General features: G+C 40.5%; 2 protein-coding genes across 2 annotated transcripts in view; both read left to right on the plus strand.

Moving 5' to 3' along the window:
* The window catches only part of ZFAND1 (zinc finger AN1-type containing 1), a 24,130-nt gene extending 14,295 nt beyond the window's left edge, over positions 1-9,835 (plus strand). Inside the window, exons 7-8 of the mRNA XM_040261157.1 lie at positions 7,586-7,741; positions 7,833-9,835. Of these exons, the coding sequence (XP_040117091.1) occupies positions 7,586-7,741; positions 7,833-8,003 (327 nt within the window). The 3' untranslated portion in view covers positions 8,004-9,835. The remainder of the gene's footprint in view (positions 1-7,585; positions 7,742-7,832) is intronic.
* A 349-nt stretch (positions 9,836-10,184) lies between these two features.
* Positions 10,185-14,083, plus strand: SLC10A5 (solute carrier family 10 member 5). Its single transcript, XM_040261156.1, has one exon. It carries the CDS (start codon positions 11,542-11,544, stop codon positions 12,850-12,852), a length of 1,311 nt encoding a protein of 436 aa, XP_040117090.1. The 5' UTR covers positions 10,185-11,541; the 3' UTR covers positions 12,853-14,083.
* Positions 14,084-17,508: the final 3,425 nt, after the last annotated feature.

Consider the following 17,508-nt stretch of genomic DNA (forward strand, 5'->3'; position numbering starts at 1 on the left):
GGGGGGGTGTGGGTGTGTGTGTGGGGGGTGTGTGTGTGGGGGGGGGTGTGTGGGGGGTGTGTGTGTGGGGGGGGGTGTGTGGGTGTGCGTGTATGGGTGTGTGTGTGTGTGTGCCTACTAACTTCTGGTCAGCTTGATCTGTCGGGTTCTGAAACAGACGTTATTAAATAAAATCTCTCACTGTAGCTGTGGTTTTGTCAGTTTTTTTCCGTGTAATTCTAATAGTTTTGCTGAGTTCTATATTTTCAGATACATTTGGTTTTTCATCATTATGTCTTCAGTATGAATTTTTTGCCTTAAATCTATTTTGAATTATGATGATGTTTTGCTACGTTTCTTTTGGTGAATAGTTACTACTATGTGTGTATTCCTTTGTATTCAACTTTTCTGTGTTGTTTTATTTTTAGAGTGTTTCTTGTAAGCTCTATATAGCTGGACTTTGTTTTTTTAATCCAATCTGATAATATCTCTCTTTTGTAGGTGAGTTGAACCCATTTATATTTATTAGGGATCACAAGCATTTAAATATATTTCTTCTATCTTATGTTTTTTTGCTGATCATCCTTTTGCTATTGTTATTTATTTCCTTCCAGTCATCTTTTGTATTGATTGAATTTTCTATATTCTCTTTTATTCTGCTGGTCTAGAAACCATTGATTCTAAACTTCTTTTAATAATTTTTTTAATGTTTCTTTTTTGAAGCCTTCCTTATTTTTAAGTTATAGAAATACTACATACTTTTAACAAGGGTAACTTAAAAAAGCTATATAAGGGAAAAAGCCAAACACACCCTCCTGCGTCCACGTTCATCCCACTAAAGCAGTGGTTGTCAAGTGAGGGTGGTTGTGCCCCTCGGGGAGGCCTGACAGTGTCTGCAGACAATTTTGGTTGTCGCCCCTGGGCACGGGGATGCTACTGGCACAGTAGGCAGAGGCCAGGGGTGCTCTCTGCATGGGACAGCGCCCACAGGAAAGCACTGTCCAGCACACGGCGTCAGCAGTGACGTAACTGAGAGGCCTGCTCTAGAGCGTCCAGTACTATTATTCCCATTACTGTGCAGTTCTTTTATGACTTAAAACGTAGTAGCAGAAATTTCTGTGGCACTTACTTTGTTCCAGGCCCTCTTCTAACACATTTAATCCTCACAACAGCTTTGAAATATATACTATTATCTCTGCCTAATAGATGAGATAATTGAGGCACAAAAATGTTAAGTAACTTGGTAGTAACACAGCTAGTAAGTGGAGAACTGCCAACTGAAGCCAGGCGGACTGGCTCAGAGAGCAGGCTCTCAGCACACTGGCGCTTCACCACAGAGCATGCAGGTCTGCAGATAGAACTTGCCCCCTGCCTCATTAAGGTTTGTGTGTGCGTATACATGTATGTATGTACTGATGTAAGTTATTTCTATATGTCCACACCCCTGTATATATTAATATATGTGTCTATATTTTACATAAAGCAAAGTGTCTACTGGTCTATGTATGCAAAGCTATAAAGAGTGCTTTAGGGTCATCATTTCATAAAAAGGGCATCATATTCATCTAGTCACCACTTGTTTGAAGACCTGCTGTAGATCGGGCCCTGGGGAAACGGCAGTCGATTGGTAAAGTCCCTGCACACACAGAGCTCCTGTGCCAGGAGGATGAGACGGTCATTTCATGTAGGCTGCAGTTTTCAGAGAGTGAGAAAGCCCATAAATAAAAACGAAGCAGGTTTCAGAGAGATAATGTATTCTTTCAGCTCTGTATATTCCTCTGTAAGTTTCTAACAGCAGTTCCTCCAAGGGAACTAGTATGGTTCTAAATCATTTTCTTCGAAAGATGGATAATCCAAGGTATCCTGAGTTTCGTTGCCTTTTTCCTGTGAATGAACATTCACTTTGTCTCCCTTTTTGGTGACTGGTTTCCTATTTTTGATTTCCTGTGTCTGTGAGATGGACTCCCTGGAGTATGTTTGCCAAGTTCAAGGGTCTGTCTATTTTAAATCCTTATAGATGTTGTCAAGCTGCTTTACAAAGAAGTTACAACAGTTTACATTTCTACCATCAGTAATTAGGATAGTGAACTTTTATTGACTGATTGTATCATGCCAAGCATTGTCTTGTGGCTCTGGGTTTTTTACCTACCTTTATACTCACGACTATCCCGGGATATGTCATTATCCTCATCTCACAGATGAGTAATCTGAAGTGTTAAGATCACTCACCTGGTCAGAACCTGCCGTCTGCCCTGTTTAGTACACTGCCTCCTGTGGTCACACAAGAGCATGCCTCTCCCCTCCCGTGGTGTCCAGTAACTGCTTAGACAATCTTTTTAAATGTATTCCAGTCTAAGGGCTGTGAAAAGATATCTTCTAATTGTTTTATGTTGGGTTTCCTTGACCGTTGTTGAGTTTGTTGTTGTTCAGTTGCTAAATCGAGTCCGACTCTTCGTGACCATATGGACTGCTGCACTCCAGGCTTCCCTGTCCTTCACTGTCTCCCAGAGTCGGTGAGGCCATCCAGCCATCTCATCCTCTGTCGCCCCCTTCTCCTCCTGCCCTCTATCTTTCCCAGCATCAAGGTCTTTTCCAATAAGTCGGCTCTTTGGGTCCTTGCGTTCAGTAGCCAAAGTGTTGTTCAGTTTAAGTGTCTTTTCATCATGTTCATTGGCCGTGTATGAAGGCTCTTCCCTGAATTGCCTGTGTGTATCCTGTAATCATTTTTCTTTTACATTGTTATTTTTATTTCACTTTTATTTTGCTTGGTCAACTTTGGAAATTCTTGGAACAGAATAGATATTGATCCTTTACCTGTAATCAGTCTGCTTTAGAAACTTTTTTTTCAAAATCTGTATACCTTATTGACATATCATTGTTCTAAATTTTTCTAGGGCCTGTCTTTTCTTTCATATCTCATTTGGTTTTTTTAGGGTTTTAATTTTTTTTCACCTGTCTTTAATTGGTCTGGAATTTTATTTTAACATATTATATGAGCTAAGGATATTTTCTTCCAGTTGTTTAGCTAGTTTTGCCCACTAATTATTAAATAAATCATTTTTGTCCTATTAAATTGAAATACCAAATATCACCTTCATGTTAAATTCAAGATTTACTTTTTACTAGGTTTGTTTTTGGATTTCCTATTCTAATCCCTTATCTGTTTTTTACTTGTATGTTAATACCAAGTTGACTTCATGTAATAACTTTATAGAATGTTCTAACATATGACCATGTAAGTCCCATCCATATTTTCCCATATTTTGTCTTAGCAGTTCTTTTTTTTTCTTTTGGTTTATTCATCCATATGAACCTTACGATTATTATATACACTTTTTTTTTTAATCCATCTTGGGATCTCTGTGGTTGTCATAATGGGACAAGGTTGTCAGTGACAGACTCCAGAAGATGCTGCTGAAGGATGGAGGCTCTTTAAAAGCCAAATTGGAGAAACGGAGAGAAATCATTATGAAAAGCAAAAAAGAACACAGCTTGATCTTAGAATGTAGTTTCTTTTATCTGTCACTGTTTCCCACAAGGATGTAGGCTGTGAATAACAGTGCCTACAGAAGCCTGATTGCCTTCTCAGGAGGATCTCTTACCCTGTTGGCTTCATCCTCTTTATGCTGGGGATTCTGGCTCCCTCCATACCCACCAGATGTAAGTAATTGATACAAGACCTCCTTCGTATTATCAAGTGATTTCTGCAAAGTTAGGTAAAGTAAACTCAATTTCCCAGCAGCATCTATTAACGGGTCCTGACTGAGGATCATTCCTGAGGGTTTCTCTAATTTTGCTTTACATGATCTATATAAATTTTGAGAGAAATGACATTTTTATAACATTATCTTCCTGTCTACAAACTTTATGTCTTCTCTTTTATTTAGATATTTTATTGCCTTCTGTAACATTTTATCTGTTTTTCTTCATCTAAGTCTTATTCCTTGTGGAATCCGCCAGCAGTGCAGCAAGTGTGAGTTTGGAATACCTCCTGGAGGAGGGGCAACCCTCCCCAGTATTCTTGCCCGGAGACTTGCATGGGCGAGGAGCCTGGTGGGCTGCCGTCCATAGGGTCACAGGGAGTGAGACACGACCGAAGCCACTGAGCACGCACACATATAAACATCTCTATCTTACAGATTTTCTTTCTTCAGTGAACAGAATATTTCCCTGTACCTGTTTCCAGTACTTACTGTTCACATAGGAGGAAAAAAGGTCTTAATTTCCGTATATTCATTGTATTCAATCACAGCATCAAATCATCAAATTCTTTTATTTATTTTAGAAGTTGTTTTGTTTTTGCCTTTGATTTCCTAGGTATACAGTTACATCCCATTGACAAACAGCTTTAGTTTTCACCTTTCAATAATTAGTTCATTTTCTTGTACTATATTATATATAATCTCCAGTATAATGTTTTGTAATAATGGTAATAAGAGGCATGTGCTTATATTAAAAATTTTTAACATATATGATTAAATACCAATTCTTCTCTCAGAATCTAAAGTGACTTGAGATTGTATCCTCTGGACTAAGCAAAGAGTTCGACATGTTTTCTGCAGTTGAGTATCTCCCATCTCATTGAGTTTGTTTACACATGATTGTTTTTAAGTCAGTTGTATTTAAATTTGCCAATATATTTTTCGAGTTTCTTTTTCCTTAAGGCTCACTTTTATTTTGGCTCAAGCACATTCTTTAGTAGTTCATTCATCAAGGGTCACTGTGGTGAACTCAGTCGTCTTTTGTCTGAACCTGCCCCTCACTTGGGCTGGATTGTCTGTTTGCCTCTCTCGCCTCTTCTGACAGACTGTCCATTGGCCTCTTTTCTATTGTTTAGGAAGAGTATGTGCTGCAGATCTTGCCCGTGTTGCTCTGTGGGTGATCTGTACCTTTTTTTTGTAACTTAAGATTTTTGTCTCTGACAGTTTCAGTGCAAGGTTTCTAGGTATGATTTGTTTCAGTTACACAGCTTGACCCTTGAAGGACATTTTAGCTGTTGATCCCTTACCCTTAGAAAACTATTGTTGTTTTCTTTCTGAACGGGGCTTCCTTCTCTTCTTTTCTGAAATTCTTACTGGACATGTTTTGGGGATTTATAATTTCTATAAATGTCTGTTTGTGTTGCCTTCTAGATGACTGCCTCACATCCATCTTTCAATTAATTAAACCTTTTTATCGACTATTATAGAAATTTATTGTTTAAGTTTCTTATTTCAGAAACTGTATTTTTAAGTTTTTTTTTAAATTTCTAATTGGTTCTTCATAGCTTTTCATTTCTGCCTGTTTTGGTTTTATAACTGTTTGTTCTGTTTTTATGAACATTATTCTTTAATTTTTCTCATTGTTCATCCTAAATAGGGGCTTCCCAAGGTAGCTCAGTGGTGACAGAATCTGTTTGCCAATTCAGGGGACACAAGAAATGCCAGTTCGATCTCTGGGTCAGGAAGGTTCCCTGGAGGAAGAAATAACAACCCACTCCAATATTGCCTGGAAAATCCCATGGACAGAGGAGCCCAGCAGGCTACAGTCCTTGGGGTCACAAAGAGACACAACTGAGTGACTGAGGACCCACAGATATCCTAAGTAACTCTTTAAAATGTCTTTTTCAAGTTTAGTTTCTCCTACCCATAATAAGCTGAGCTCTGCTGTGTTCCGAAGTTTCAGCTTCTAGCTTCTGCGTGTTCGTGTTGAGGAGGAGTTTCTTTCTGTGTCTCTGCTAACTGTCTCGCTCACCTCTCCCCCAGTGTCGCCTTTTCTTCCACAGGCCCACCTGCCCACGCCCTCTGTTCCAAACCCAAGTCTGAGACTGACAGTTTTTGCTTCTGCTCTGCGGAGATTTTCAGCCTACTGCAGATCCATTACTGAGCTGGAAGGCTTTGGCTTTGTTCCCTCTCAGGAGGTTGTATCTGTGCTCTTGTGCCTCCCTGAATGGCGGGTTTGTGAGCAGCAGCCTAAGTGGGCCTGCAGCAGTGACTTCCTCAGCCTCCTCTGCTGGGGGCCCCATCCCAAACAGGCCACTGCCTCCAGGCAGTCAGCCAGAGGCAGGGGCTCCTTGCCCTGTGGCCTTGCTTTTTCCCGTTAACCCGCCTCTTCTGAGCCCTGGGGCCTGTGGCTCAGCCCTCCTGCTGTCACTCTGCATTTCTGTTTCATTTTGGATACTCAGACATAGTTATTTTTTTACTTTTAGGTGAGGGTATATCTTTTAAAATTTCTCTTTTCATTTGTATGCTTTTATTGCCATGTTTCTGGAGCAAGAACTGTGAGGTTACAGGGTTGTCCCAAAGCTTGAATTTCCCATAATTTCTTCTTTTCCTGTTATATGTAATAACACATTCCACTGGTCTTGAACAAATCTAAATTTCTTAGTGCTGAGATGGAAATTGTGTTGAATCTAGTATTTCTTAAAATAATTGTGATCTTTCCCTATAACTGAGAGACCTTCCAGTTATGCTAAAATATTTATTGTAGCAGGAATTGGTCTATAAAGCCAGCACTTTTTTAAAGTGATTTTAGGAAAGAAGGGTAGCTCAGAAGCTAAATACCCTTGCTTCTATTCTTGTTTCTTACATTTGTAATTTTGCAAGAAAATGCAGTATAAAGGAAGCATATAGGGTATAGAATACTAGAAGAGCCATCTCTGAATTTCTGAGTCTTTCTCTTTTGTTGACGTGGTACTTTTCTGATTTTTAAAGTTTCTTTTTTTCTCAAAGGTCCTGCTGTCTCTAAGTATGTAATGAGGTCTTTCAGGTGAACAGAAATGTTCATGTATCAGGAGTTTTTCAGTTGTAAGAGACAGAAACTTGACTGAAACTCACTAGCCATTTCTTCTCTCGTATAATGGAAAGTTGCATCGATCTGGTCTCACGGGATGGCTGAGTTCCGGGACTCAAGCTCTGAGAGGTGCCATCTGTTTCCTTGACTTCTCTCTTCCTGTGTGTTGCCGCTGCTGCTGCTGCTGAGTCGCTTCAGTCGTGTCCGACTCTGTGCGACCCCAGAGACGGCAGCCCACCAGGCTCCCCCGTCCCTGGGCTTCTCCAGGGAAGAACACTGGAGTGGGGTGCCATTTCCTTCTCCAATGCATGAAAGTGAAAAGGGAAAGTGAAGTCGCTCAGTCGTGTCCGACTCTTAGCGACCCCATGGACTGCAGCCCTCCAGGCTCCTCCGTCCATGGGATTTTATGTGTGTTAGACTCACTGTTTTTCCTTTGAAGAAACTTGTCTACATCGGTTCAGGAGTGGCTGAGAGGCGTGGGGGATAACTGTAGAAACCTTTGGATGTAATTTAGCAAGACATTTTAAAAAAAACACCTCTGAAAAAAATGTTGCCCCTCCCTACCCCCAGGGTTTGAATGCAAAATCCCAGGAAATGACTAGCTTAATTTGGGTCACATGCCTATTTTTGCACAGATCATCCAGACTAGGGACTTAGGTCCTCTGCCCACGCATTTAGATGGGTACTGGGGTTCTATGATTGTCTTCCCACCCAAAGGTGTGTCATTAGAGGCTAATCCTTCTCTGGCCAGGAGAAGCAAGGAAGAGATGTCACCAGACAAAACCAGATGTCTACCTTGTGTATATAACCTGTATTTTAACTTTTATCTTTACAGACGGAAAGAATTTACTTTCAGGTTTTCTTACCTAAGGGGAGCAAAGAAAAGAGGAAAGCCATGTTCTTCTGCCGAGGGTGGAGCGTTGGAAAGGCCACAGACTTCGCAGCTTCTTTAGCTAGCCTTAAAAATGACAACAACAGACTAACAGCTAAGGTAACAACAGGGTATAACTTTCCCTGAGAGTTTTAGAATACTCTATAAAGCATGTTTATGTACTGCATATGACGTATTTCTGTCTTAACAGAAATTGAGGTTATGTCACAGTGTCTCAGGAGAGGCCTTACCCTTGGATCATATTTTGGAAACCTGGATTGCTAAGGAGGATTGTCCTTTGTACAATGGTGGAAATATTATCTTGGAATATCTGAGTGATGAAGAACAGTTTTTAAAAAATGTTGATTCTTACTTGGAATAGCCATGCCGGGACTCAAGCCAGAAATCACGAGGAAAATTCATCGTTAGTCAATTTCTTTTACTACAAATACTATATGTGTGTGTATATATATATATATTTTTAAGTTGCTTTTGAATGCCATTATGTCATAATTTATATTATTAGTCTTCTATTAAGTTGAATTTGAATTTTTGTGTTTTCAAGTGTAACCATGAACTGACATCCAGTTAAACAAATGCTTGTATCTAATTAACTTTTATTAGTTTATGCTGTAATTACAACAACAAAGATGTATTTCTCATTTGGTTAATGTCAGCTTTGATGGGCCGTGACTCTGCTCTACGTTATCTTTACTCCAGAATCTAAGATGAAGCAATGACCCTTTTGGGGGACATTGCCATTCTTATAGTAGAAGAAAGAAATGGCTCTTAGAAGATAAGATGCATGACCTTTTGCTTTAAGCAAGACACATGACCAAGCCTAGCCTCATGGGGCGGGGAAGTATAGGCTTAGTATCTGCCTCCATTATGATGCGTAAATTGGTGTGTATACATGAATCATAGAAACTTAGAGGTCATCTCATTCACTCTATAAAGTTTGTAGCTGAGGAATCTCAGGCCTAGGAAGAAGAAATTATTTTCTTGTTGCCACCTAAGCGGTTTGGGGCATATCTCTGATAAAAACCCCCTCCGGTGACTTCATCATTTTGTCAGTATGGATATATTACAATAAAAAGGAAGATGGGATAGCTGAAGTTAAGGCCCTTTATATATACCCAAGCACAACACATACCAAAAGTAACAACCTTGTACCAACACATTAAAATCAATGCTCCCGACTGACGTCTTCCATCCATACTCCACAAAGTACCGCCACAGAGAAGGGATGGCAGTCACTTCTGTTTGTTATCTGTCCCTTTCCTACTGTGCAGTAGACAGGGGTAGTGGCTTTATGTTTCATTCAGGGAATAAACTCAGAATGCTTATTTCATCTCTAATTCTTTCTTCATACTGTTTTCATGCAGTGAGTGGAGATAACTTCTGGTTTCTGTCAGCTGCTCATACATTCATTTGTTAACCAAGTTATTCAAGTACCTTCTAAATGCTAGGATTTGATTCTAACTGCCATGGTGGATACAATGAAGAAATGCATACTCAATTAGAACTAGAATACAAAGCAGTATGGCAAGTGCCAAATGAATATATAGTAAGTGCCATTATGCTCTAATAACTCTTTTATCAGAAACCAGAAGACCAGAAGTAAAAATAATCCTTAAACATATTACCAGATACCAGAAAGTTTTAATACCAACTAATGCCTTAGCATCTGTCATAATTACTTGCACATAGTAAGCTGACAAACACGTCTCATGAACTGAACAAAAGCTAACTATACCAGAAAAAATACCAGTGGGGGTTGAAAAGCGAGAAAGTAAGGCTGCAGAGATTGAGCTTAATTTAAGGAGACCAAAGAACAGGTCCTGTCATGATTAGAAAAGAGAAAGCAGCTTGGAGGGAAGGACTTACTTAAGTCATCAGAAATCTGATCTCGGATCGTTGAGTGGACTAGTTGGAAGAGACACAGGTGCCAGCATTCTTGGAGGCGCTATGGATCCAGATGCAGGGAGCATCCCGATGCATTGTGGGCAGGAGAGGAAGTCCCTCAAGGGTCTCATTGCCAAATAACTCTTGAAATCCTACCCCTTTCTTAGGCTTTCTTTTAAGGCTTTGTGTCTGCTTAATATAATTCTAAGGTTGACTGTACCCACCTTCCCCTTTAGAATCTTTTCACTGCCCATAGGCAACTAGAACTAAAAGTAGAAAGCCCACAAATTGAAAGAAGTTTTAAACTCAGATAAATATTTAACATACATGATGATAGAAATGAGTTGTCATGTAAGCAGCCAGTAAAGACATGTGAATGATAAACTACTGCTTTTCCCCAGATTTGTCAGATTTTATTCTGGATAATTCTTAAGGAAAAGGGAAAAGGCTGCAGATGGAAGAATCCGAGGAAAGTAAAGTTTACATTTCGCACCTCTGACGTGGGAGACAATAATTGTGAATAAGAAATTTGGTCTCATAACGTAATGGCAACTTTGGCTTCAAGTCCTTCATGTTTGTTTTTCTCATCTTTTTAAACCAGGGAAGTTCCCTGAGAATTTAGTTGAAATATCACAGAAACAGTTCCAGTTGCTATTTTCAGTATTGGTACACTGTATCTTGTTTTTCTTAATGTGATACATGGAAATAAAACTTAAGAACTATAATGTATTGCATTTGAAATATTAACCTACATAAATTAAATTTTCAAAAACTTGTAAAAATGTCCAATAAAAACTGCTTGGACAGTTTTTGAAGAACAAACGTCTTATAATCTAAAATACTCAATACATAACTGTCATTGTTGGATGAGACACAGTGTCGTGATTACATGAAGGGTCTGCTGAAATGGTTAGATGATCAGAGACTACTAGACCTATAGGCTCGGTAGTAGATAACTATAAAGGGTTTTTTGTTGTTTTGTCTTTTTTTTTTTCTTAGCATCACAAACCCCTTCTCTTGTCTGGGAAATTGAAAGCATTTGTGAGTCTATGGATTGAAGTCCAAAAAGCCTGATACTTTTCCTTATTTCTGGCAGCTCTCAAGCATATGACCTAAGTTGGGTCAATTGAATATCTTTGCCCTAGCTGTGAACTAGGAGCAGTGTTACCAGGAAGGAAGAGGAGTTCAGGGTTAGTCCCGGTGGCCTTCCGTTGCCCCACTGGGTCAGAGACCAAGTGCCCAGCAGCAGTGGTCCACTGACCACTGTTTCTTTGGCTGTGGATGCGGCTATATGGTCTCTCTAGGTTGCCAAGCTATCGAATAACCACCCAGGAAATTGTTTTTCTACCTAAAGACACCACAGACAGTTTCAGTTTTTGCCTCACTGATAGGATCACTATTTAGACTTGTGGGAAAACTTATTAGCCTAAGGTTGCCACAAGGCCAGTTTATGGGCGCCGCAGTTTCCTAAGTAATGATAAAGAGCCACCAGGACTAAGCTTCAGGAGGGAAGAGTCAGCTGGCTTGGTTACTGTGGTGTACCCTGCTCCTAGCCCAGGCCCCCAGCACATGCGTTTAGTAAATTTTTATTTGATTTTGACCTGAATGAATAAAATAATAGTACTCAGCTTTAGGCCTCCTCAACATCTATTTAAAGTTTTGGAACAGAACTCAAAGACGATGACACTAAGGTGTTAAATTCAGGTAAATAGGAGGCTGTTTTTCTAGTGGCAGAAATGAGGAGGTGGAGGGGCGGAAAGGAGCTGGGTTTCAATGGTGATGACTGAACCTGTTAAATGCTGTGTCTCGCGTTTCATAACTGGGTTAAACCGGTTGTGTCACTCCTTAGACAGCTCTGTACTCGTTTGGATAGTACAACAGCCCCTCCTACTGAACTTTGATCCAGCAGAAACAACTGTTACCTAACAACTTCAGACCATCGCTGGAACACCTGTACAAAGAATGTTCTTCAGTTTAACTAGCTTTGCGTATGTGATTTCTTTTAAACTTTTAAAATGATTAGAAAACTTTTTATTGCCCTGCTTTTGTCCTCTGTGACTCTTGGAGAAGCCAGGAAATCCTTCCTCAGTTTCCCGAACATAGAAAAGACTGAAGTACTGTTTTTCACAAAGACGGAAGAAGCTGTCGTTGTGAGGTCAACTTACAGAGATAAACAGCCAAACTCCAGCTACCTCCTTGTGCAACTGGAAGACGATAAAATACTCCAAGTGGTGAAGGTGACCAAGACCTTATCGGATGTGACCAACTTTACCATCAACCTGGTGGTGGGTGGAGACGGAGAGACCAATCTGACCGTTCAGCTGTGGGATTCGGAAGGTAGGCGCCAAAGGCTCATTGAAGAGGTCAAAAATGTTCGCGTCAGAGTGCTCAGACATGGCAGTCCTTTCCAGGCACCAAGCCTCCTCAACAGAAACATCCTAATGCTGTTTCTGCCAATGATACTGTTAAATAAATGTGCGTTTGGGTGCAAGATTGAGTTCCAGGTGTTTGAAACAGTGTGGAAGAGACCTTTGCCGGTAGTTCTTGGGGCGGTTATACAGTTTCTTCTTATGCCATTTTGCGGATTCCTTCTGACACAGATTTTGGCCTTGCCTGACGCCCAGGCGTTTGGGTTTATAGTCACCTGCACATGCCCAGGTGGGGGTGGGGGCTACCTCTTTGCTCTGCTTCTAGAAGGAGATGTCACTTTGGCCATTCTGATGACCTGCACGTCAACGTTTCTGGCCCTGGTCACGATGCCTACCAATTCGTACATATACAGTAGAATCTTAGGGTTATCGGGCACACTGCATATCCCTATTTCTAAAATTATGTCAACCCTCCTTTTCATCCTTGCACCAATGTCAGTGGGAATAGCCATCAAGCGTAGACTGCCTGACAAAGCAAAGTTCTTGGAGAGGATCATTAGGCCCTTGAGTTTTATTTTAATGTGTATAGGGATTTGTCTGACTTTCAGCATGGGGTTGGCGTTTCTGAAAGCAATGAGCCTGGATGTGCTTCTGTTGGCTGTCTCAGTTCCTGCTCTGGGTTTGTCGTTCGGGTACTTTTTTGCTAAAATTTCTATGCTCCCTCTTCCTGTTTGTAAAACTGTTGCTATTGAAGGTGGGGTACTGAATAGTTTCTTAGCCCTGGCCGTTATTCAGCTTTCCTTTTCACAGTCTGATGCAGACTTAGCATCTGTGGCTCCATTCACAGTGGCCATGTGTTCTGCATGTGAAATGTTACTGATCCTTCTGTTCTACAAGGCGAAGAAAAGATGTATCCTTAACACAGAAGAAAAAAGAACGAAAAATCCCCCAGTCTAACGGCTAAAGCTTTCCTGAATTTTCCTACTCTGAATTAGTTACTGTGGGAGATGCAAAGAATATCTGAGATGATTCCTGCTCTCAACTCACTTATGATCTGATTGAAAACTTGACATTAGGGGAGAAATACAGTCATATGTGCCTAACACCCAGTGGACAGTCCAGACTGTTAAATGTGCAGGAATTCAGAAGGAGACTACTATAGCACTGGAATGGAATATAATACCTTACTATGGTATGTCCCAGGTATTTACAGGAGGGCTGCCCTTCCCCAGTATCACTCACACAGTGAGCGGACATGTCAGTTCCTGTTGGAAACCGGTCCGTCTTCAACGCAGCATCTCTGGTCTCCTCGGCGTCCCCCACATCATCTCCACCGGAGACGCCGCCGTTTGCCCTGGGGCACGGGGTTCTCTCTCCCCACTCTTCTCGCTTCTTCCCTTCCCTTTCCCTCATTACAGTAGAACTGTTTCCTGCAGACTGTCGCCTGTAATGCCTCTCTATCGGCCTCCTCTCCATTCTCAGACCCGCTTCTGTGCTGCCCCCTAAACCTTTCTTCCCCAGCTCTTGGCCTCTCTGTCTGCTCTCCAGTCACTGGCAGATTAGTGTCCCTAAAACTTAACTTTGATCATGTGCTTTCCCTGCTGCAAAGCCTTGTCACCTCTTGAATAAAATCTGTATTCCTAGTGAGGCATTTCCTACTCTCTGCTGACTTTAGCTTCCCGGTTTTATCTCCTCTCCCACTTTTTACATGCAGGCTTTGTTCCAATCAGCAGATAACTGGGTCACTCGTGACTGTGCTTTTGTTCACATTGTCCCTGCAACCTGAGGGGCCCACATCATCTCTTGTCTAAACGCGGACCACTCTCACAGACCTGGCTCAAACACAAGCTTTAACCAATCCCTGTTAGCTGCCGGGAATTGAAACTTCCTCTAAATTCTCATCACAGGTTTTCACATTCATAGTATGTAGCCAGTCTGGCTTGCATTACAGTTCTTTGTGTTGCTATTGTATCCTCCCTATTTTGCTATAAGTCTGTAAACATGTATTTTATAAACATAACATGTAAACAATGCAATATAGTCAGTTTATGTAATAGTATAATAGTATAATATAAACAGTAGAATATGATAATGCAAATAATATTTATTTAGATACTTTACATAATATCTAGCACGTTTCCTATGTGCTGATTCAAATAAAGTGTTGAAGCACAGACTAGGGCCCAAATGAACAGTATGCTTGTTTTTATACTAACACTGAGTTTTTAAAGGCAATTTTTAGTATCTAGTTTCAGTTTTCACTTTACTCCAAAGAGAGTGTGGGCATCAAGAAAGAGAAATATCACTCTAAATAAATCTGCTTCCCACATTTCACAAGCCTGCAGTTGTAGGCAAATTACTTAATCACTCTGTAGTACCATTTGCTCATCTAAAAAATGGAGATGATAGTGTCAACACCATCAGATTGTCATAGGAGTTAACTGAGATCTTATGGACAGTGTACTTAGAACAGGGTACATGCTCCTCAAGTGCTAGCTGCTGTAATTCTTTTACCACACTTCAAACTTTTGACCCTGGTGTACCTACTATTGTTTTGAAATACCAATCTGATAACTTTAGTGTGGAGGCTAAAACTTTGAACATGTTCCTATCAGTGTCATTCCCCATTTTACTTACAGTATTAGGGAACTTTTGTTCAGTTTGCCAACTGACAACTATAGTTCTTTTTTTCTTATTTTACCAAATCCAGTATTTGAATACCAAGATTTACGAAAGCCCTGGTTTGGCATGGTTGGTGGATGGTTATTATTCATTTTATAAAATGATAATTGCCTACATGAAACACTTTACTACTGACTCCATTAAAACAGAAGTCTCCACTTAGGGCCTTAAATTATAATGAAGCTTACATACATTTGACTTGTGCACATTTTCATGCACGTATTTTACTGATCGGGAGATAAGAAATTGCCTTTCTAGTTGTACTTTATCCTTAACCTTGTGGCTTCAAACAAGACATTTCTCTGCAGTTCAGTTTTCAGATTTGTAAAAGGAAGAGATTCAGTTGAAGTTTAAGATATTACTCAACTCCTACGCCTGTAATTCTGGCATGAAACTCTGGGTCATTAACACCATAGATGGTGATGGATTCAGGTTGACAATAATAACCACCCACAGCAGCTGCTTTCTGTTGGAGGCAAAAACCAAAATAGGAGTTTCCTGAAGGCAGAGACCACATATTATTTATTCTTTGAATTCCTTGTAGTTTTTAACCAATGCCTTTAATCAAGTTGGTGCTCAGAAAACATTGAGTTAATTAATCATTAATGTCTGTAAAAGTCAATATCATATACTCAGGGGCCAGGTTATGCCTGGGTCTTCATTTCCAGCTCTGTCACCGGCTGGGTGACATTGGTCAAGTTACCTAATCTCTCTGTGCCTAAATTGATGGGGAAAGTGGGGATAATGAAAATACATACCTAATGGTATTTTCGTGAGAAGTAAATGAGTTAACATTGGTAAGATCCTCAGAATAACGCCTAACACACAGTGAACTCTAATTATTATGGTTACTCTATGCATGTTTGACCTTGCACCTAAAAGCAGACAAATGTGTATGAATGGAACTTGAAATGTATTTCATTTATCTTACAGATGTATCAGGGAAAGACTGACATTTTACATGAGAAATTTTGTCTAATTTAGACGGGGATGAAGTTATTCAAGCTACTTATTTGTTCTTTAAGAATGAGAGACATAAAGCAGGCTACCTAATTGCTTGAGTTCAGACCAACAACTTGTCCAGCAATAATCAGTATCAAAGCTACAGAGAACAAAGAGCTTTATTTGAGGTTTTAAGAACTGCAGTTCAAGAGACACAGATTCGGGTAAACCCAAAAGAGTATCATAGGGGAGAAAAAGAGTCAGGAGCTTATACAGGTGAAAGTTATAAGGATGTTCATGAATTTTGACTAACCTTGATTCAAGAAAGGAAATAATTGTCCTTAAGGGACAGGCTGTCGTGAGTCATTTTAGGTTAAGGGCTCAATAATATCTTGAGTTTCTGGAACACTGGGTAGATGTTCTGGGTGCATGTGTTAAGATATTAAGGTGTATTTGGGCTGAGACATAAATCACACTTCCTCAATCGGCATCCTGACTACCAGCTCCATCTTGATTTTCTTTTCACATGTTTCACACAGCCATGATTGGTTAGACAGAAGATCCAGGGGTAAAGGGATAAGTCATGTTAAAAAAAAGTTTCATTCCAATCTTTAATAGAGATGATTCTATGAGATATATATATATATTGGCAACTAAAAACTGTTGGCAATTTCAGCCTATGTTATGTCAAAACATGAAACCTTGTTAGGTATCCTGAAGATTCCACTCATGAAGACCCCCATTTTGTGTGTATAAATTCTTGTCATTTTTAGTCAAAGTCCACTAACATTAAGAAAATCTTGGTATGTAGAATAAGATTCTGTGTGTGTGTGAGAGAGAGAGAGAAGAGATTCCATTTAAAAGAAATCCACTCCAGAGACTAAATAGAGTTACCAAGATACCCAGGACTGCCGGGGGAGGAATCACGATGAAGGTCACTCTTTATTACACAAATACAATGCAGCTGGATGGCCATCACTCAGGCAGGTGACGACCAAGCACTCTGCTTGACAAAGGCCATCCTTCCCAGCACCTCTCCACGAACACTCAGGCCTCAGGAGGTGTCAGCGGCACTGGGTCTCACCTCTCCTCCAGGTTCTCATGGGTGGAAGTCAGCTAGTAGGAAAAGGTATCAGCCCCTACGAGGGATCTCCTTATTAGGGAAACCTGGAATGGTGACCTGGACATCATGCCAGGGAGCAGATTCTGTCCTGAGGCAGTGGAAGCTGAGCCCTCTATAACCCCCAAGCACTCTGGCACAGTACACAATCGAGGGTTGGGAACAAAGCCTGCAGGCGCGACTGTAACTTTAAAAATTACCCCTTTGGGAAGCCCAGGGCAATGCACCAGGCACCAGGTCTCCGCAGCCATCTGAAAGCGCTCAGCACTGGACAAAAGCCATGTGGATAGCGGGGAACCAGTGTGCAACACCGCCCAAACCAGGTCTGAGCACTAGAACTCTCTGAGCACTAGAGGACTCTTCAGTTCACTTTCGGTCAGGCATCTGAAAGCAGAACAGCTTCCTTGGACTGAGAAATTTCCAAGTTACTTGAGGACAGTGGTAAACTAGCAGCTGAGGCCACTAGAAAAAGGCTGTATTTTCCACTCATTTGAGGTAGAGAGCTTGAAGTAGTCTTTAATTGGAAGGAGTGAGATAGTCCATCCATCTTATTTCACTTCCAGTACTCTGATTTTAGCAGCTCTGCCAAAGCAGTGGAACCATGTTTATTTAAATGAGGTTTAAAGAGGACTCATGACATTTCTGCAAATGCCTGGAAAATTTTATTTGGCTAAAACCCAACACTTGTCATCACATAGTTGGCAAGATTATTATTTTAAGATAACTGACGATGAAGAACCAACAATCTAATTTCTGAAGTTTTTTTTTTTCCATCAAGAAAACAAAAGCAACTTTTATTAGACAAATCAAGGTTGTCAAATCAGATACAGCATCATTCTTTCAAAGGAGACAACATTCTGGCTCATCCC

The sequence above is a fragment of the Oryx dammah genome, unplaced genomic scaffold (genome assembly GCF_014754425.2).
Source record: "Oryx dammah isolate SB20612 unplaced genomic scaffold, SCBI_Odam_1.1 HiC_scaffold_19, whole genome shotgun sequence".
NCBI lineage: Eukaryota > Metazoa > Chordata > Mammalia > Artiodactyla > Bovidae > Oryx > Oryx dammah.